The sequence below is a fragment of the Diabrotica virgifera genome, chromosome 2 (genome assembly GCF_917563875.1).
Source record: "Diabrotica virgifera virgifera chromosome 2, PGI_DIABVI_V3a".
Classification (NCBI taxonomy): Eukaryota; Metazoa; Arthropoda; class Insecta; order Coleoptera; family Chrysomelidae; genus Diabrotica; species Diabrotica virgifera.
The window spans coordinates 62,515,667-62,530,548 of NC_065444.1; the positions used below are offsets into that span (position 1 = coordinate 62,515,667).

The 14,882-nt window shown below is 31.1% G+C and overlaps 2 protein-coding genes across 2 annotated transcripts in view; both read right to left on the bottom strand.

The window, feature by feature from the left end:
* Positions 1 to 14,882, bottom strand: part of LOC114326250 (juvenile hormone acid O-methyltransferase-like) — a 164,392-nt gene that overhangs the window by 69,927 nt on the left and 79,583 nt on the right. The gene's annotated exons all lie outside the window — the stretch shown is intronic.
* The window catches only part of LOC114326260 (juvenile hormone acid O-methyltransferase-like), a 36,312-nt gene continuing 22,103 nt past the window's right edge, over positions 674 to 14,882 (bottom strand). The window contains exon 3 of the mRNA XM_028274572.2: positions 674 to 870. Within this exon, the coding sequence (XP_028130373.1) occupies positions 794 to 870 (77 nt within the window). The 3' untranslated portion in view covers positions 674 to 793. The remainder of the gene's footprint in view (positions 871 to 14,882) is intronic.

Here is a 14,882-nt window from a genome sequence, read left to right on the forward strand (position 1 = left end):
TTTATTAGGTATAATGTATGCCGATTATTAATTATCAAAATTTAAAAAAAACTTGTAATTGTTTTTATTAAAATGTGTTACTTTTTTATTTAAATTAGTGACAAATAATTAATTTTCTGAACGAAATCCTTGATAAATTAATTTGAATATATCTACATTTAATTAATTAATAAGAAATCTTTTAAGTTGTATAAATGTTTTGTAAATTGTTATAATCCAGACGGAATCATTACACAGACATGGTTTGAGTTTGAATATATTTTTTATGCTGACCCGGCGAACTTCGTACCACCTTAGAAATAAATAATTTGTCATAAAAATTAACAGAGAACCAAAAAATACTCAAAAGTATTATGAATAAAAAGTTGGATCAATTTAATTCTTTCTGATAAACAAATTTTTTTGCGGTGCGTAAATATACAACCTAGGGGGTTTTCAAAAGTGTCAGGAATTTCAACTCCTGTTGAATAGTTCCGCAAACTTGGGTTTCGAAAACGAAACACAGGTTCGTGCACATTGCATAACAACTTTGCTTAAGATCATCACGTGATAAAATGCATAGTTTACGATTCTATAAAGGACATAGAGACGAACATTCAGCTTTATTTATATAGATTTAGTAAGCTATAGGTATACATTGACCTGTCCATAGTATAAACCTGAAAAAATTGTGAGAAACCAAATAGACTGCATAATAACAAAGAGATACCGTAACGTTGTCAAATATACGAAAACATACCCTAGAGCAGATGTTGGCTCGCATCACATTCCTTTAGACGACCGGCTCTAAAGCTTATTTCTCAAAATACTGACCACAGTGTGGTGAACGGCTAATTTCGGTCATTCTTTGTGTTTCTGATGGTGCTGAAACTAAACGAAACAAAAATAAAGTTTTTTTGAATTTATGTGAGGGAACATTGTCAAAATCGTAATTTTTCGTAATAAAAATTAAAAAAAATGAATCACGTTTTTTGCCTCAATAAATACTCTGTTCCATTGTAATATTTGTTTCTGAAATTTTTATAGTACCTATATATATTTCTCACCTTTCTGAAGACAGTGGGACTTATTTCAAGTGGTCTGTCTTATTTTGATAAAAGTTATGAATTTTTTACGTAAAATGTGCAAATTCCTGAACTGCAAAGTTTAATCGCAAAAGTTGAGAGGTCAATTCTATGCTAGTAGGGGATTATGTGTATGTCCTAAATAAACTAGGAGACCGTAGCAAGGTTACGGTAGTCTGGGTACTGGGGCACGAGGGTCATAAGGGCCATGAAAAAGCAGATGAAATGGCCGAACAAGGCTCATCAATTCCATTCATTGCACCAAAACCCTTCTGCCGCGTTGCAAAAGCAGTAACAGGAACGGCTACAAGAAAGTGGGCAGCTCACAGACTTTGGAATTGTGAAGGAATTCACCAGGACAAAGACAGACAAAACAGCTTATTACAGAATATTCGCCATTTACGACAGACCTAATAAGCAAAGACAGGAAAACAGTCAGAGCCATAGTAGGTCTGCTAACAGGGCACTGTAAGCTGAGTAGGCACTTAAAGCTGAAGGGATTGTCAGATGATTACCTGTGCAGATTCTGTCACCTGGAGGAAGAAACAGCACAACACATTCAATGTCAGTATGACAGTCTGGCAAATGTGCGGTTATTTGCATTATGAGAAGAAAATCCACCGGCAAATAGCTACATGAAAGGTTCAGTCTCGAAGCTATTAGACTAGATAATGTTATCTAGGACTAGAAGACCACAATAAATCTGAAAAGGTCGCAGTGGAATAGGTCAGAAGGCCACCTCTTTAAATCTATCTATCTATCTAATATCTCGAGAACTACACGTCAATGTGAAAAACCGAAAAACACGTGTGTATTTAATGTTTTTCAAAAACCTATGCAATAACACTAATAGTCTGGGCTGATTATCGGAGAATAGGCCATTTTTGGGAAAAGTTATTTACCAGCAATTTTATTGCTGGAATCGAATCTTATGATTGTGTATATTAATAATATAGATATGCAAAGTCCGCAGGTAGTGTGCTACTTTTTTATAAACAAAATGGCGCCAAAAAATCGTGTTTTTTTCAATTTTTGCTCTATAACTCCAAAGATTTTAACTTTAGACCAAAAACACCCAAATAAAAATTCACCGCAATTAAATTCTGCATAGAGACGTGTCTTTTCCGATTTACTTCGACGAAAACTTTCCCCGGAAAAAGCGGGATTTTCCAACAAAATCTTTAATTTTCAACTAAACTTTTAGATAAGTAGTTGTTAATAAATAATTAAATAACTTGGTAACCTAAAAGCCCTTTCCGTATATATTATAATTCCAGAAGCCGATGGAAATTGAATAAACAGTTTAGCAACAATTGAAATGTTAATTAAAAATTTACGGTCGCTATAATAACGACAATAATTACGATGTATAAGAATAACTATGATTTTTTCATAAAAAGACACTGTACCTATTTAATGTACTTTACAGAATTGAAATTGGACTAGTTAAGCAGCCTCAGGAATATTTTAAAATTATAAACAATTTTTTGGCTTATAAACAAATAGAATATCTCGGGAAATATTAAACTAAATTAAATTTTGAAAACGGTATTCGAAAATCAGCGACAGGACGCTTTTTTTAAAAGAAAAAACGTTTAATTATGACGAGTGGTTCCTGAGATACAACCGGTCAAAGGTGACCGAAATTTACGGCAGAGATATAAACAATAGGATCATAATTTTCAAACCATCACCTTTTTATTTTTGTCCTCTTTCTCCACACCAATTTTCATATCTATAAAATCCTCAGAACATATATTATTATAATAAAAACTATCGATAATACGTGTGAAAATTACCAAAAATAGCAAAATTCCAATCAAAAATTAGGTTGGAGAAAATGTAACCCTCAAAGTTCAAAATCGGTATACGTTAAAAAAAATGCATTTTCTCGGCTTTCCATGGAGCAATTTCCTTCATTCTTTTTTTGTTCCCAAGTAACTCGAGTAGAGCCATCGAACTAACGCATTATTAAATGTCAAACTTGCTTTCGTTTTGTTATAATAAACGTATACCGATTTTGAACTTTGAGGGTTACATTTTCTCCAACCTAATTTTTGATTGGAATTTTGCTATTTTTGGCAATTTTCACACGTATTATCGATGGTTTTTATTATAATAATATATGTTATGAGGATTTTAGAGATATGAAAATTGGTGTGGAGAAAGAGGACAAAAACAAAAAGGTGATGGTTTGAAAATTATGATCCTGTTGTTTATATCTTTGCCGTAAATTCCGGTTAACTTTGACCGGTTGTATCTCAGGAACCACTCGTCATAATTAAACGTTGTTTCTTTTAAAAGAAGCATCCTGCAGCTGTCTTTCGAATAACGTTTTCATAATTTAATTCAGTTTAATATTTCTCGAGATATTATATTTGTTTTTAAACCAAAAAATTGTCTATAATTTTAAAATATTCCTGAGGCCGCTTAAATAGTCCAATTTCAATTCTGTACAGTACATTAGAGAGGTATAGTGTCTTTTTATGAAAAAATCGTAGTTATTCTTATGCATCATAATTATTGTCGTTATTATAGCGACCGTAAATTTTTAATTAACATTTTAATTGTTGCTAAACTGTTCATTCAATTTCCATAGACTGGAATTATAATATATACGGAAAGGTCTTTCATGTTACCAAGTTATTTAATTATTAATTAACAACTACTTATCTAAGAGTTTAGTTGAAAATTAAAGAATTTATTGGAAAAACCCGCTTTTTCCGGGAGAAGTTTTCGTCAAAGTAAATCGGAAAAAACACGTCTCTATGCAGAATTTAATTACGGTGAATTTTTATTTGAGTGTTTTTGGTCTAAAGTTAAAATCTTTGGAGTTATAGAGCAAAAATTGAAAAAAACACGATTTTCGGGCGCCATTTTGTTTATAAAAAAAGTAGCACACTATCTGCGGACTTTTCATATCTATATATTAATACATACAATAATAAGATTCGATTCCAGCAATAAAATTGCTGGTAAATAACTTTTCCTTGTATTTTGCTAATTTGCCCAGAGTATAAACCCGACCCCACTCCATCTCATGGAAATGGGGTGGTAGTCTAAGAGCTGGGAGTGGATTTTGTGCGTGATAAGTAATATGGAAAAACTATACGGGGATATGTTGAATTAGTTGTGTACATGACTTTCACCAACGGCCGGAAACCTGAGTGGGGGCCGAGGGTAGTTATAAGGGGTCAAAGTCGCAGTTTTTATTATTTTTTTTAAGACGCTCGTGATTGAGATTCTACTTATTCCAAAATTTTGGTGCACTATCTCAATCTAGCGCGTCGCAAAAAACACCTTATATTTTTTATATTCACACCTACCCCCACCCCTTTATCGGCCACGCAGCGTTCCACCCCTGGAGATTGTACTTAGTTACCTCATAACCTACTTATTCCCAAATTTTGGTGCACTATCTCGATCATGAGCGTCACAAAAAAAAATAATAATAAAAACGGCGACTTTGACCCCTTATAACTACCCTCGTCCCCCACCTCGGGTTTCCGGCTCTGAGAATTTTACTTAGGTTTGTCATGGTCTACTTATTCCCAAATTTTGGCGCACTCTCCCAATCTCTCTCTCTCCAAACGTCGCAAAAACCCCCTTATATTTTTTGTATTCACCCCTGCGCCACCCCTTTGTCGGCCACGCAGCGTGCCACCCCTGGAGATTTTACTTAGTTACGTCATGACCTACTTATTCCCAAATTTTGGTGCACTATCTCGATCATGAGCGTCACAAAAAAAAATAATAAAAACGGCGTCTTTGACCCTTTTAACTACCCTCGTCCCCTACTCTGGCTTGCGGCTCTGGGGATTTTACTTACTAATTTCTTGGTCTACTTATTCCCAAATTTTGGTCCACTATCTCAATCACGAACCTCGCAAAAAACCCCTTATATTTTTTACATTCACCCCTACCCTCACCCCTTTGTCGGGCACTCAGCGTTCCGTTCCTAGAGATTTTACTTAGTTACGTCATGACCTACTTATTCCCAAATTTTGGTGCACTATCTCGATCATGAGCGTCACAAAAAACATAGTAAAAACCGCGACGTTGACCCCTTATAACTACCCTCGGCCCCCACTCTGGTTTCCGGTCGTTGGTGAAAGTCATGTACACAACTAATTCAACATATCCCCGTACAGTTTTTCCATATTACTTATCACGCACAAAATCCGCTTCTATCTCTCCGACTATGGGTGTAACTTTAAAATCTCAAACAAGAACGTTGTTTTTTATTGCAGATTTGGATTCCCCATAAAAAAATAAGGGATATTTATTCGAGACATTTTTAGAATTGTTGATAGATGGCGATGTAATTGGAAAAATACGATTTATTAGCGCCATCTATCAACAAATCTAAAAAATGTCTCAAATAAATGTTACTTACTTTTTTATGAGGTATTCAAATCTGCAATAAAAAATGGGAGTTCTTATTTAAAATTTTAAAGTTACCCCCTTTCCACCTACATGGGGTGGAGTGGAGCTCGTGTTTAGTGTTATTCGACAGGTTTTTGAAAAATATTAAACAAGTATTTCTTGGTTTTTCACTTGAAAGTGCCGTTCTCGTGATATTAGACCGTCTCTATAATTATTTATCTAGGGTACTAGGATAAATAGTTTATTCCGACTATAGCGCCATCTATCCACAACTCGAAAAAATTTCTCGAATAAAGTTTACTTACTTTTTTATGAGGTATTCAAATCTGCAATAAAAAATGGGGGTTCATATTTAAGATTTTAAAGTTACCCCCACCCCACCTACATGAGATGAAGCGGGGGTCGTTTTTAGTGTTATTCGATATGTTTTTGAAAAATATTAAACACGTATTTTTTGGGTTTTTACTTGGAAGTGCAGTTCTCGAGATGGACCGTTTCTATAATTTATCTAGGGTATTAGGATAGTCTTTTCCGACTATAGTGCCATCTATCCACAATTCGAAAAAATGTCTCGAATAAAAGTTACTTACTTTTTTATGAGGTTTCAAATCTGCAATAAAAATGTAGGTTCCTATTTAAGATTTTAAAGTTATCCCCACTCCACATCCAGGGTGTGGGGGTGGGTGTCGTGTTTGGTGTCATTCGATAGATTTTTGAAAAATATTGAAAACGTATTTTTCAGTTTTTTGATCCGATGTATATTTCGCGAGATATTCGACCGTCCTTCTACTTTTGGGACACCCTATACAGAAAGAGTCTGTAATTTGGAATAAATTCAATATCTCAAATACTAATTGTTTTTTTGAAAAATGCTCAGACCCGTCGATTAGTATTTCAAGTTGTCCTCTTTGACACACAATAATAATGTATACAGGGTGTCCCAATTTAGAGATATGATGTCATCGTTGATTTTCTTAAATGGCAACACTGTCATTTTGATAGCTATTCTGATAGGGTGTGTAAAGTTATACATAACTGCTAAGTATAAAATGTTTATTTTCTACCACTTACAAGATAATAAAAAATATCAAAGTTATGTCTGTAATTTGGAATAAATTCAATAATTCAAATATTAATTGTTTTTTTGAAAAATGCTTAAACCCGTTGATTATTATTTCAAATTGTCATTTTTGACATACAATAATAATGTATACAGGGTGTTTCAATTTAGAGATATATCATCATCATTGATTTTCTTAAATGGCAACACTCTTATTTTGATAGCTATTTTGATAGAATGTATAAAGTTATACATAACTGCAAAATTTCAAATTTTTATTTCCTACCATTTACAAGATAATAAAAAATAACAAAGTTATGAAAAACAAGTAATCAAATAATAATTGAAATATTTAATTATTTCAATTAAGCAAATGCTCATAATGTTGCCCTTAATTATTGTCAAATAGGCAGTGGCCAACATTATGAGCATTTGCTTAATTGAAATAATTAAATGCAATTATTATTCGATTACTTGTTTTGTATAACTTTATTTTTTATTATATTGTAAATGGTAGGGAATAAAAATTTGAAATTTTGCAGTTATCTATAACTTTACACACCCTATTAAAATAACTATTAAAATTACAGTGTTGCCATTTAAGAAAATCAACGATGACGTCATATCTCTAAATTGGGACTCTCTGTATACATTATTATTCTATGTCAAAAATGACAATTTGAAATACTAATCGACGACTCTGAGCATTTTTCAAAAATACATTTAGTATTTGAATTATTGAATTTATTCCAAATTACAGACATAACTTTGTTATTTTTTATTATCTTATAAATGGCAAAAAATAAAAATTTCATATTTTGCAGTTATGTATAACTTTACACACCCTATCAAAATAGCTATCAAAATGACAGTGTTGCCATTTAAGAAAATAAACGATGACGTCATATCTCTAAATTGGGACACCCTGTATACATTATTATTGTATGTCAAAAAGGACAATTTGAAATACTAATCGACGGGTCTGAGCATTTTTTAAAAAAAACAAGTAGTATTTGAGATATTGAATTTATTCCAAATTACAGACTCTCTCTGTATAATAATTGTTATCATAATTATCTATTTTTTTATTTTAATTTATTTTTAGTAGTATTTTGTATTTTGACAACGAAACCCGATTTAGGCTTCGAAACGTTAATAAAATATTTTTTTTGGTAAAATTGGGGCTTATTTCCCATTGAGAAATTACTTGAATATAAAAATGCCACAAGGAAATAGCTTCAGAACAATACTATTTTTTAAATATTACGATTAAAAATTAACACGATGGTTTAATTATTTTTCCGCTAGCTATTGTAGTTTTCGAGAAAATTGCGGAAAATCTTTTTTTTTCCTATTTTCCCGGTTTTTTCGGCATTTTCTCGCAAAACCAATTTAAGATTCGGATTCCTGAGGGTCGAAAACATATTTGCAGAAGGTTTCCGTCTTCTTTGCCAATTCTGAGCAGTTTAGAATATTTCAGTGGACTATTATTATATTGTAATGTAGGTCGATTATTATCAAAATTTATACAAACCTTATAATTTGGTAATAAAATGTATCAGTTTTCTATTTGAAATCCTTGATAAACTATTTTGAACATGAAGGAAAATTTCTAATTAGCTAAATATAATAAATCGTGTGAGTTGCTACAATTTTATAGATAATGAGTATCGTCGCCATTTTGAATGCCCGCTATTTTTGTAAAAGGTAAAATCTGAGATGGCCTCATATCTAATTTTGAACCTGAAGTATGTGTAGTATGTGTGGTCCAAATTATATGCTTCTATCGTTAAATGCACAATTCTTATAATATTTTTCACGAATCGGCCGCACTACCACCTCATTTTTCTATATAGTCTGGGCTGATTATCGGAGAATAGACCATTTTTGGGAAAAGTTATTTACCAGCAATTTTATTGCTGAAATCGAATTATAAGATCCTATATATTAATAATATAGGTATTCAAAGTGCGCAGATAGTGTGCTACTTTTTTTATAAACAAAATGGCGCCCGAAAATCGTGTTTTTTTCAATTTTTGCTCTATAACTCCAAAGATTTTAACTTTTCACCAAAAACACCCAAATAAAAATTCACCGCAATTAAATTCTGCATAGAGACGTGTTTTTCCCGATTCACTTGGACGAAAACTTTCCCCGGAAAAAGCGGGTATTTCCAACAAAATCTTTAATTTTCAACTAAAATTTTAGATAAGTAATTGTCAATCAATAATTAAATAACTTGGTAATGTAAAAGCCCTTTTCGTAAAGACTATAATTCCAGAAGCCGATGGAAATTGAATAAACAGTTTAGCAACAATTGAATTGTTAATTAAAAATTTACAGTCGCTATAATAACGACAATAATTATGATGCATAAGAATAACTATGATTTTTTCATAAAAAGACACTATACCTATCTAATATACTTTACAGAATTGAAATTGGACTATTTAAGCGGCCTCAGGAATTATTTGGCTTATAAACAAATAAAATATCTCGGGAAATATTAAACTAAATTAAATTATGAAAACGGTATTCGAAAAACAGCAGCAGGACGCTTCTTTTAAAAGAAAAACGTTTAATTATGACGAGTAATTCCTGAGATACAACCGGTCAAAGTTGACCGGAATTTACGGCAAAGATATGAACAATAGGATCATAATTCTTAAACCATCACCTTTTTATTTTTGTCCTCTTTCTCCACACTAATTTTCATATCTTTGAAATACTCATAACATATATTATTATAATAAAAACTATCGATAATACGTGTGAAAATTGCAAAAAATGGCAAAATTCCAATCAAAAATTAGGTTAGAGAAAATGTAACCCTCAAAGTTCAAAATCGGTATACGTTAAAAAAGTGAATTTTCTCGGCTTCCCATGGAGCAATTTCCTTCATTCTTTTTTTGTTCCCAAGTAACTCGAGTAGTGCCATCGAACAAACGCATTATTAAATGTCAAACTTGCTTTTGTTTTGTTATAATAAATTAATTTATTTATTATAACACAAAATTTTAATTTGTTTAAATAAAAATTGTTTAAATAATTATACAGCTCTCAAATGAGAATATTTATGTTTTTAACTTTAAAACGTACATTTTTGGTAAGTTTATCTAAAAAAAGCCTACAACTGGAAAAAATATGTAGTTTTCTGTTCTTATAAATAAATTAATCTATTATAACAAAACAAAAGTAAGTGTGACATTTAATAATGCGTTAGTTAGATGGCCCTACTCGAGTTACTTGGGAACAAAAAAAGAATTTAGAAAATTGCTCCATGGGAAGCCGAGAAAGTGCATTTTTTTAACGTATACCGATTTTAACTTTGAGATTACATTGTCTCCAACCTAATTTTTGATTGGAATTTTGCTATTTTTGGCAATTTTCACACGTATTATCGATAGTTTTTATTATAATAATATATGTTATGAGTATTTCAAAGATATGAAAATTGGTTGGAGAAAGAGGACAAAAATAAAAAGGTGATGGTTTAAAAATTATGATCCTATCGTTCATATCTTTGCCGTAAATTCCGGTCAACTTTGACCTCTTGTATCTCAGGAATTACTCGTCATAATTAAACTTTTTTTCTTTTATAAGAAGCGTCCTGCTGCTGTTTTTCGAATACCGTTTTCATAATTTAATTTAGTTTAATATTTCCCGAGATATTTTATTTGTTTATAAGCCAAAAAATTGTTTATAATTTTAAAATTTTCCTGAGGCCGCTTAAATAGTCCAATTTTAATTCTGTAAAGTACATTAGATAGGTATAGTGTCTTTTTATGAAAAAATCATAGTTATTCTTATGCATCATAATTATTGTCGTTATTATAGCGACCGTAAATTTTTAATTAACAATTCAATTGTTGCTAAACTATTTATTCAATTTCCATCGGCTTCTGGAATTATAATCTTTACGAAAAGGGCTTTTACATTACCAAGTTATTTAATTATTGATTAACAATTACTTATCTAAAATTTTAGTTGAAAATTAAAGATTTTGTTGGAAAAACCCGCTTTTCCGGGGAAAGTTTTCGTCGAAGTGAATCGGGCAAAACACGTCTCTATGCAGAATTTAATTGCCGTGAATTTTTATTTGAGTGTTTTTGGTGTAAAGTTAAAATCTTTGGAGTTGTAGAGCAAATATTGAAAAAACACGATTTTCGGGCGCCATTTTGTTTATAAAAAAAGTAGCACACTATCTGCGGACTTTGCATACCTATATTATTAATATATACAATCGTAAGATTCGATTCCAGCAATAAAATTGCTGGTAAATAACTTTTCCTTGTATTTTGCTAATTAGCCCAGAGTAATAGTAATATTTTTCCTAACGTTAACCTGAACACAATACAAAAGTTGCAAGGCTCTAGGTGCTATATTTCAAAATCGAATTATTGGGGTGTTTTTGGTGCTAAATGCCCTGGTCTACATAATATATGTACAAAAATAACTTAAGCTTATTACTTTTTTTTTCACCATCTCTACATTGGATAAAAAAGTTGTTATTGTTCTATATTTTTTTTTTATTATATTCTAATGTGTGTTTTTTGTTTAAGGTAAGCTAAGCTGTTTTTTATTTGAGTAAGAATTAGAATTAGAGGTAAGTCATTTTTAAGTATAAAATAAATAATGTTACCTCAAAAAATAATTGTAAAATAGAAATATTTCAGATTAAAGGGATAGTCCCAGTGTTTGGCTGTATACCAAAGTTATAAAATTGATATAGAAATAAAAAGTTCGCTTTGTATAATGGTATAAAATTTACTACAACTTTAAAAAAGTCATCCAAATCGAATGAAAAAAATCTGAACGTTTTCGATTTAGTCAGATCATCCTCAATGACATTCTGTGTAGTAAATAAAATTAGCTCACTATTTAAAATAAAGACATCTAGGGCAGTCAATGAGGTTAATTGGCTTCGAATTCCATCCTACATCGATTTACTTGATATTTTCACAATGAGTAGAGAATAGCTTGAGAAACAAAGTCTACCCTATGTCGATGTGCGCTTTTATCTTGGGGGTGGTTCCCACCCCTTCTCGGGGGTGTATAATTGTTTGGTTAAAATAATCACGGAAGTAGCTAGAGAACCTAATTCTAAGCAAAACTGTTCAATAATTTTTTTTCGAAAACTCAATAATTTTTAAGTTATTCGTCGTTGAAAATTGGTCGTTTTCATTGAAAAATTACATCTTTTCGGGCGGTTTTTTGCGAATACCTTAAAATATATGCATCTAACGAAAAAAACTATACAAAATATTTTAGCTTATAGCTAAAAAGTAGCTTATAAAAAACAAGGAGATTCGTTCCTTCATATATCTTCTAGTTATAATACAAAAAGAGATATTAGGTGAGAAGAGTTTGTTTGTTCTTTTGGTGCATGCTGAAATCGGTGTATTTACCTTGAAATAAAAGAGAAACCGTCGATTTTAGTTGTATAATGCTACCAATACCTTTTGTAGTGATTGAAAAGACCTTTAGAATGAGCAACATTAATTGTCGATTGCATTCAAAGTAAGAGAGATATCCTGCAAAAAAAATTTATGACTAATGGAATTAAAATAAATTTGAAGTACATTTAACTCCTCATCCATCAGAATTGAAATGCATCGTTTTCCTTCTACAATACTTTTTATTTAGTGTTATTTCTATGTTCGAAATGTTGGAAGGGTTTAAAATGAATAGTTTTTGAAAAAAATAAGATCAAATTATAGGCGCATTTTTAAATGTTTTTAAGAATCTTCCTTTTTCTCCATGTAACTCGAAAATGATAAGAGATACGCAAAAAGGTACCACACAAAAATGTACGATTTTGTTGAGTAAAAATTTTGTTTTGTGTTTAATTATTGTATTTATCATTTTCAAGTTACATGTAGAAAAAGAAGATTTTTAAGGAAATCTAAAAATGCGCTCTATAAATTGATCTTTTTTTTTTCAAAAACCATTCATTTTAAACCCGTCCAACTTTTTGAACCCGTCCATAATACTATAATAAAAGGTATTGTAGAAGTAAAGTGATACATTAAAATTCTGGTGGATGAGAGGTTAAAAATATACTTCTCATTTTTTTTCTAAAAATACAATCAATTTTTTTGCAGCATATCTCGCTTAGTTTGAATGCAATATACCTTTAATATAACTCATTTTAAAGATCTTTTTAAGCACTACAAAAGGTATTGGTAACATTATACACCTAAAATCGACCGTTTGTCTGTTATTTCAAGTCGAATACAACGATTTGAGCATGCACCAAAAAAAATAACAAACTATTTTCAACTACCATATCTCTTTTTATATTATAACTAGAAGATTTATGAAGGAATGAGTCCCTTTGGTTTTTTATAAGCTACAAAAATGTGTTATATAGTTTTTTTAGTTAGATGCATAGTTTTTAAGATATTTGCAAAAAACCGTTCGAAAAGGTGTTATATTTCAATGAAAATGGCGAATTTTCAACCACGAATAACTCAAAAAATATTGAGTTTTCAAAAAAAATTATAGAACAGTTTTGGCTTACAATTAAGTTCTCTAGCCACTTCCGTGATTATTGTAACCAAGAAATTTTCTATCCCCGAGAAGGGCTGGCAACCACCCCCAAGGTAAAAGCACAAATCGGCATAGGGTAGACTTTGAATAAGGAGATAAGTAGAGGCTATTCCCAAAATTTCATTAAAATTCATGCAGTAGGATAGAATTCGGAGGTAATATCCTATTTTTGATCCCATTGACTGGCGTAATCATTAAAACATGGTTTTTGATTACAATATACATTTGTAAAGCTATGAAAGGATAATCTGGTGAGATATACAAAGGCCAAGAGACTAAATTGGACAGCACATATCTGACGCATAGTATTAAAATAACAATCACCATAAATAATGTGATTTAGGAAACACCAGATGGGAGAAAATCTCTAGGAGAGCATAAAGAAAGATGAATAGATGCAATCAGAGAGGTTCTGGAGAAAATGGGAGTAAAAAAATGGAAGGCAGTGGCCCAAGACCGACAAACACAGCACTAGTAAACGCGGCAAATAGACGGCATCTGTAAAAATATTAGTACATTTGGACGTTGAGAGGTGACTCAAATTTTTTTGCAGAAATTGCTTGAAAATAACTCAAATAATAATATTTGAGTTATCCTCCCTCTCAAAAAGGTCCGGAACATTGTTTAAATAATCAAAATGTCAAAAAATGAAGGAAAAATTCTATTTATTAAAAACAATTTGACAAAAAAATTTGAGTCACCTCTCAACGCCCATCTCAAAACAGATGCGCCCTGGACTAAAAGGCTCACTGAGAGTTGCTTATTTCTTTTCTAATTCACTTAAGAATTTCCAATGTAGTCTGGGCAGATTAATTATCGGAGAATAGGCCGTTTTTGGGAAAAGTTATTTACCAGCAATTTTATTGCTGGAATCGAATCTTATAGGTATGCAAAGTGCGCAGATAGTGTGCTACTTCTTTTATAAACAAAATGGCGCCACCAAATCGTGTTTTTTTTTCAATATTTGCTCTATAACTCCAAAGATTTTAACTTTACACCAAAAACACCCAAATAAAAATTCACCGTAATTAAATTCTGCATAGAGACGTGTTTTTTCCGATTTACCTTGACGAAAATTTTCCCCGGATAATGCGGGTTTTTCCAACAAAATTTTTATTATTCTACTAAAATTTTAGGTAAGTAATTGCTCATCAATAATTAAATAACTTAGTAATATAAAAGATCCTTTCGTATAGATTATAATTCCAGAAGCCGATCGAAATTGAATGAACAGTTTAGCAACAATTGAATTGTTAATTAAAAATTTACGGTCGCTATAATAACCACAATAATTATGATACATAAGAATAACTATGATTTTTGTATAAAAAGACACTGTACCTATCTAATGTACTTTACGGAATTGAAATTGGACTATTTAAGCGGCCTCAGGAATATTTTAAAATTATAGACAGTTTTTTGGCTTATAAACAAATAGAGTATCTCGGAAAATATTAAATTAAATTAAATCATGAAAACGGTATTGGAGAAAAAGCTGCAGGACGCTTCTTTTAAAAGAAAAAACAATTAATTGGGATGAGTGGTTTCTGAGATACAACCGGTCAAAGTTGACCGGCATTTATGTAAAGATATAAACAATAGGATCATAATTTTCGAACCATCACCTTTTTATTTTTGTTCTCTTTCTCCACACCAATTTTCAAATCTTTAAAATACTCATAACATATATTATTATAATAAAACCTATCGATATTACGAGTGAAAATTGCCAAAGATAGCAAAATTCCAATAAAAAATTATATTGAAGAAAATGTAATGTCAAAGTTCAAAATCGGTATACGTTAAAAAATGCATTTTCT